Source organism: Sebastes fasciatus, chromosome 21 (assembly GCF_043250625.1).
Source record: "Sebastes fasciatus isolate fSebFas1 chromosome 21, fSebFas1.pri, whole genome shotgun sequence".
Lineage (NCBI taxonomy): Eukaryota > Metazoa > Chordata > Actinopteri > Perciformes > Sebastidae > Sebastes > Sebastes fasciatus.
This window is the reverse complement of record NC_133815.1, coordinates 13,033,780-13,040,799: the sequence shown is the minus strand read 5'-3', so window position 1 is coordinate 13,040,799 and position 7,020 is coordinate 13,033,780. Positions and strand designations below refer to the sequence as shown.

At 37.6% G+C, this 7,020-nt stretch overlaps 1 protein-coding gene across 2 annotated transcripts; it reads right to left on the bottom strand.

Annotated features, from left to right (window-relative positions):
• Positions 1-368: 368 nt before the first annotated feature.
• Positions 369-6,668, bottom strand: gdap1 (ganglioside induced differentiation associated protein 1). Of its 2 annotated transcripts, none has more exons than XM_074622112.1 (6): positions 6,465-6,668; positions 4,985-5,177; positions 4,311-4,481; positions 4,029-4,123; positions 2,619-2,733; positions 369-2,433 (listed from the first exon to the last, which is right to left on the bottom strand). In XM_074622112.1, exons 1-6 carry the CDS (start codon positions 6,621-6,623, stop codon positions 2,081-2,083), a joined length of 1,086 nt encoding a protein of 361 aa, XP_074478213.1. In that variant the 5' UTR covers positions 6,624-6,668; the 3' UTR covers positions 369-2,080. The 2 variants fall into 2 exon arrangements, with proteins under 2 accessions (XP_074478213.1, XP_074478212.1); XM_074622111.1 differs by having other exon boundaries at positions 372-2,433; positions 4,311-4,484; positions 6,465-6,667.
• Positions 6,669-7,020: the final 352 nt, after the last annotated feature.

Sequence of the window (7,020 nt, the reverse complement as noted above, 5' to 3'; positions counted from 1 at the left end):
CAGAGCTAACACACCAGTATGAGGTTATGGTCCTTTGACAGCTCGGCTCACATGTGGCTTTAACACGTGTGAGGCATTTCTTTGACAGCTACACTAGCCAGCCCTCTGGACACTGAAAACAAAGGCCAGGCTTTGTAGAAAGGTCTGGCGTGTGTCTGTGTGTGTGTTGTGTGAGGCTTAGCTCACGTGATTTAGTTCAGTTTAAATGAAAGCTGAGCGTATGTTAAATGTCAGCGTCAGCCTGGAGGTTCTGACTGGGCAAACGAATTACTGAAGACATTGACTTACATCCAGACCCTGCAGGGAATGGGATGTGAAATCCTTAAACGTTTAAGACCTTTATGATATATGATAGTCTGTTAAATGATGCTGAGTCGTGAATTTTTAATGCCATTCTCAATTATATTTTATTGACAGGAAACACTGCGGGTTGTTTGGGAGCAGTTTAATTTCACACAGATGTTGAATATGATGGTCTGAAGAAGATGGAAAAGCATCTGTTCAGCTATTGTTACATAGAGAATATTTCAAACAATTATCCATCGGTCATACAGTAAAACGTGAGTACATGTGTGAAGTTCTTTCTGAGCCTTTGTCGAATGTAGACGCAAGTTTCGACGTACAGCGTGTTAACTCCTAGGCTGATCAGTTTGTTTAAATGCTGACAGACTTGGTCACAGAAAGCAGGCTGCGGGCTTCTAGTGTACTTTTTAAAAATGTCTTACATGCAAATATCAGCCGATTAGACTGTTGTCAGGCCATTATAGGCCTTATCGGTCGCTATTAGCACCATAGATATGGGTCAATAGGGGCCTACACCGAAAGAAGGTATAGAACAACAGAGACCGCTAGTGACTGTAGTAATTATGACAAGGAGCAGAAGCAGAAGTCAGGCGCTGTAGTATAGACACATATGAGGTGGAAATCTGGCAACACAAAGTTATTTTCCCTAAACTTAAGTAAGTTTTTGTTGCCTAAACCTAAAAAAGTTGTAGTTTTGTTGCCTAAACCTGAAAAAGCCTTTTTGTGTGTGTTCAAATGTAACATTTTATGCAGTTTTACGTGTTAGAACTTGTTGCTTTTAAGTTTCGCTTTTTTAGAACATAGTAGGCGTAGTAGGCCCGTAATGACCCACATCTATGGTGCTTATAGCGACTGATAACGCCTATTTAATGGCCTGATAACAGTCAAATCAGATGCAAATACGGACCACAATGATATATTAAATGATAAATACATATTAAGCAAAATATATTAGGGTGATTTAAGTTCTAATATCGATGTCTGACCATGCTGGGGTTTTGCACATTTTAGCCCATTTACCATAAATCAAGTATGCCTTATATTAGTACTGACAAATTACAGTACAGTATGAGAATGTACTTATACTGTATACAGTATTTGTGACAAAGTTCTGCTACAATTACATGGCACACTGTCAAAAGTCAAAATGTTTGTATTTTTAAATTTTGTCAGAGAGGAATGGTACATTCATGCGCTATTTTTAAAAAATATTTGTATTTTATTTTATGTATATATTTATATTTTATATTCATATATATTTATATGTGCACTCTGAACTGCAACTGCTGCACAACAATTTCCCTCGGGATAGATAAAGTTCTATATCACCCTATTATATGGATCGTAAAAACAAACTGCATTTTTCTTTTTTCATTTTCTTCTTTTGACATCTAATTTATTCATACCTGCTACAATAGCATAGCTTGTGAATACAATGCTGTTTGGAAGTTGACTCTTATATGTAGAGCTAAAAAAGCCACACAAGATATATTGTATATGTGATTTGTGAGAAATGGCAAAAACATGTAAAACTACCAGTATGACCCTTTGGTGTGTAATGCAGCAGTCACACTAAAAGTGCATTTTGTGCAACCAGCAACACAAAAACAAGACAATTAAGTTTTTTTTCAATTAAATGTTGTCAATGTCTGCTTAATAATCAAATCCCTTTATATACTTTAACTTTACACAATTCAAATAATATTTTTCGCATATTTTTCTGTGTTTATCTACCCCTGATTCAGTCCCAAAGCAACCCAAACACTCATCGGCTGCCTCAGATGGAGAGAGTCAGCCTCTTCTTCATGTAAAGAAAAGCAAGGTATGTAGCTCCTCCTAGAACGCCTATCAACAGAGTGGTGCCGAGAATAACCGGCGCGTTCTTCCTGGCCACGCGGAACGCCACAGGAAGGACAGCCGAGATCAGGATGTTGTTGACGTGGCCCAGCACTCTCCTAAAGGCTGGGCGCTCTACCACACGCTCGTAGTATGTCTCCAGGTTCACGCGGTTACCGTTGCCCCAGAAGCGGCGGGAGAGGCCGATGAACTTGAGGCGGTGTAAGGTGACTGCCAGAGAGACGTCAGCCATGCTGAAGAAATCACCACACAGCCAGGGATGACTGCCTTCTTCTACAAGTGGAAGAGAAGGAGTACGTAAGAGAAACAGATAACATTCAAACTGCTACTGCCATCTAATTTTGACTGTGTTTTAAGAGCCACTACTGTTAATATGATAATCATAAAAAATGTAATAGTGTCTTTTATTGTATGTCTCTTAAGTGGTTGCTAAGAGACAAGCTGTTGTGGTTGTGTACCTGGTGTTTCTTCCACCCTCCTCTGAAGCTCTGTCTCGACTTGGTCCATCACACCCTCCAGTTCATCCAGAAGCTTCTTCAGGTACTTCATGTTGTCATGGTCAAACAACTTGGACTGCAGAAACATTTTTATATGGAAATTCATTAGTGCACTTACTTCTATTACACATTGTAGAGAGAAAATCATGCCAAAAATATGGGGATTAAAATGTACAGGCTGGTCTGCCAAACAGCGCCACACATAGGTTTATTAAGCCTTCATTTTATGCATTTTTAGGGTGATTATTTTGCCAAGAAACTATTGCCATAACACCTACATAATACCCCAAAAACGTATACTGCACACAGCGGCATCTACAAACAAAAAGGGTTCTTTCAGCTGTAGTTTGTTTAAGAAAATAAACTTTATTTTGGTTATTTACAAGTATGTTCTGCTCCATCTACAATTAATAGTATTTAAATCAATATAATTGCATTCATTTACAATTTAATACATTTTAATATGTGATTTAAAGCCACACCAAAACACAAAAGCTGAGTTGGCAGTTGCAGCTACTTTGCTTTACTAGTTATCTTTAGCAGAAATTCATTTTTTTTTTTTTTTGTTTTCCATCATGACTAGATTTAGCTATTGTCTCACTTAGTTATGTGGAATAACAAACTGAATTGCCAATATCTTGGTTCATCAAAATGGACACAATTCTGTCACAAATAACAGTGTGCGATTTGAGGGGGGATGACGGGGGACGCCATCCCCCTTGTTAGCAGGTTGAGGTTTGTGCAAGTTAGAATCTATTGCCCCGACCACGGCTGTGAAACATCAGTAGCCTAAATGTGTTGTGTATTTAATTAAACCCATGGCGCTGTCCGTGGTGCTGAAGTAGCAGACGGATTTGTAAGTGCGACTTTTTCTCTGAGTCCCACCCTTCTGTCAGTTTCATCTTGGATCTATAATATTAAAACATTCTCTATATAGTTTAGAGGGGTGTTGTAATATATAGGCTATAGTCAACTATGTCAATATGAGAGTTAAAGGAATCACATACTGATATACTTTCTTATTTTACAGTTAATGTTACCAATTATCTGATGTGCATAGATTAATACAGCACAGTTAACATTTCCAGTTCCACAACAATCCTGTTTAATATGTTATGTACCTAAATATACATATTTTAGGCGATTCATTGTTCTTCAAATAGACAAATATATGCTACAGTTTTATTTTGAAGGAGTACATTGATTATAAGGGGAAAAAAAACAGTTACTGGGAATAAGCATACTCAAGTTTAGGGTGGCTGGACACCCCTTGACGGCACCGCTGTGTCAAAAATCCAGTTTAAATTACATATAGAACAACAGTTTTGCTTACTTGGCACTCTGCTAACTCTAATAAATTGAATAACTTACTTTCAAGCGCCTCTGTTTTGCTATGTAAGCATCTTTGAGCTCTGGGTTCTGCTCTGCCAGCTTCTTCAGCTCTGACTGTGTGTTTCCGATCTGTGCTGTCACACAAAAACACAGCGTCATGTTAGAGACAATGAATTATAACGGGATTTTCATCATTACGAAACTTTAATGTGGAAATGAATCCTTTCACACTGAAAAAAATCCATTATGATAGTATCGGATTGTGTGCGAGTGTGTAGAAGGCTGTATAAAACTACTCGAGCGCATCACAGCATGTCTTACTTCGTATACATGTGGCAGCGTATGCTGGTATGTGGGAGTCCACCGTGATCTCAGGGTGAAGGATGCAGCCATGGGTGTAGGCATCCATCTGCAGTGAGTCCAGCAGCTCTCTGTAGTGCTGCACTCTGTGGTAGTACGTACTGCCCTCTTCAGGGATCAGTTTGGGAGTGCCTTCTGGAGACAAACAAGTTATGAAAAGGAAGGAAGAATGGTGTTAGGTGTCACTTTGTTTCCTTACAACTTTCCTCAGAAGGGAATCAAAGTGGTTTTATACACAGTGAGCTTGCCAAGAGGAGAAGGGTTAGGAAAAGTTATGTTTTTATTTTTTTTAATTATATAAAAGGTAGGTATTTAAACATATTTTTCTTAAATAGCTGCATGCTTACCAGATTTTCTCTCCTTTTAAGGCGACTGGATGAGACTCTTACAACAAAGCTATCATGGATCAGAGCAAACCAAGAGAAAATTAAAAAAAAAATAATGAACAAATGAAAAATCAACAAATGCACAAAATTAAAATTAAAAAAAAATATATCTAAAATCAAATATTCAACAAAAAAATACTGAAAGAGGAAAACAATGTCTGAAAACAAGTAGGAAACTCAGTTGAATGGAGCCCAACTTGTACCTATCCAGCCTTGTTATAATGGATTAAAGCAGTTGTTTAGTCTCACCATCATTGAAACTCTGCTCCAGGTAGTCCATGATCTGTGTGGGGTCACAGATGATGTTTTCATTGTGGACCAGGACTGGCACCTCACCGGTGGGATTCAGATGCATGAACCAGGGCTCGTTGTGTTCACTGAGCGGTAGGCTTACGTTGTATTCCTCACAGTGCAGACCTTTCTCTGCTACGGCCAGACGCACCTGCACAACAACAACAACACCTTTAGATATCTACCTGTGGAACTATAAATAATTGAATCTTTGTCTCTTGATGATGAAAGATGTCTGGTATCATAGTTTCTGACCTTTTTGCTTTCTTGAAGCTATCAATTATATTGTTATATTGCCTCCCCGAAGCCAACCAGTTCACAATAAAATGACTGCCACCTTAACCTTGACATAAAACAAGAAACCCCCCAACCCCTACCAGAAAATGTAGATCCCACTTAAGAATATATTTCCTCTCAGTTAGTCTTTACCAAATATTACAACAACAAAAACAGATGTGTTGTGTTAGATGTGTTAGATGCTATGTTAGGTTGCATTCCAATCACATTGCCAGCTTAAATAATTGTCATTTTAATGGAAGTAACAACAACAACAAACACAACAATCACATGACAACACAATGGACAAGAATATCAAATAATATATATAAAAAATGAGGTACATGAATGTAGTGTTTTATAAGAGTTATTGTTGTTAATGTGCTGATTGGAGCCACTCTCAAAGACTCAGAATGATGCTGATTCAAGTATTTGCATTTCTGAACTTGTGTTTTTCCCTGAAGTAGATAGATAGATAGATAGATAGATAGATAGATAGATAGATAGATAGATAGATAGATAGATAGATAGTAACTCTATTAATCCTGAGGGAAATTCAAATTTTCAGCATCACAGTTCCATAGTGCAAAACATGTTAGTAAAAAGGCAGTAAAAAAGTTAGTAGTGCAAAGTACAAAAAAATACACCAGATATAAAAATATACCAGATATAGAAATACAAGGAGATGAAGAAAACTGTTAAAACTGAATATAGTGCAGGGTAACAGCTGTGATACACGACTATTAAACAAGTGAATATAGTGCAGAAGAGACTGTTAAAAGTGAGTATAGTGCATTATTAACTGTCCTGCAGACCGTCCTCCTTTGTATATATAGTATATAGTACAGTTTTTAACAGATGAATAATTACTATTACTAAACAGTACATGTTCATAAGAAAGGGATACTTATTTCTAGGGATAATACAGAAGAATGATCCTGAAAGACACTTTAAATTTCCAGATGTTCTTCCAGTTGTGGCCAGATGTAAGACCACAACAGAGAATCTTTTTGCAATTAAGTACAAATGATATGTTTTTTCTTTGAGGAGAAATATCTTATTATTGTTATTATTATAACACCAGAGAGATGGTACTAGTCCAACCTGTGTTGAGGAGCTGTCCACCAGAGCGTGGTGCTGAAACGTTCAGACGCTCACTCACCTTCTGAGAGTTGAAGGACTGCGTCCAGTGATAAAGCGTCAGCTTGGATTCGCTTTGTTTTGCGACTGTGTCACATTCCTGATGTGCATCTTGCTCTGGGTCCGTCTCTAGAAGAGCTGTTTTCTCTTCTTGAGATTCAGGGCTGCTTTCGGACGCCATCTTATCTGTTAGTATGTTAGGGGACAAGTGAGGGCAGCAGACCCACATCACAGATCACAGTCAACAGAGAGCTCCTCCTACTGGCGAGGAGGGGAACATTATAATACACTTCTTTATTATACAGAATTATACAGAACGAACTGTTAAAACATATACATTTATTTTGTGATGGGCTATACATATTTACAGTTAGTTTAAACATTCTTCTTCTTCTTTTTTAGTGTGTAGCTTCAATTATTTTTTTCCTAGTTGTTCTTGTACTGGTGGAAAACATCAAAAGACTTCTTCTTCTTCTTCCTCGTCTTCTTTTTCGCCTTTTCTTTCTTTCTTCTTTTGTTTGTTTCTTCTTCTTCTTTTTCTTTCTTCTTCTTTTTCCTTTCTTTCTATCTTTCTTCTT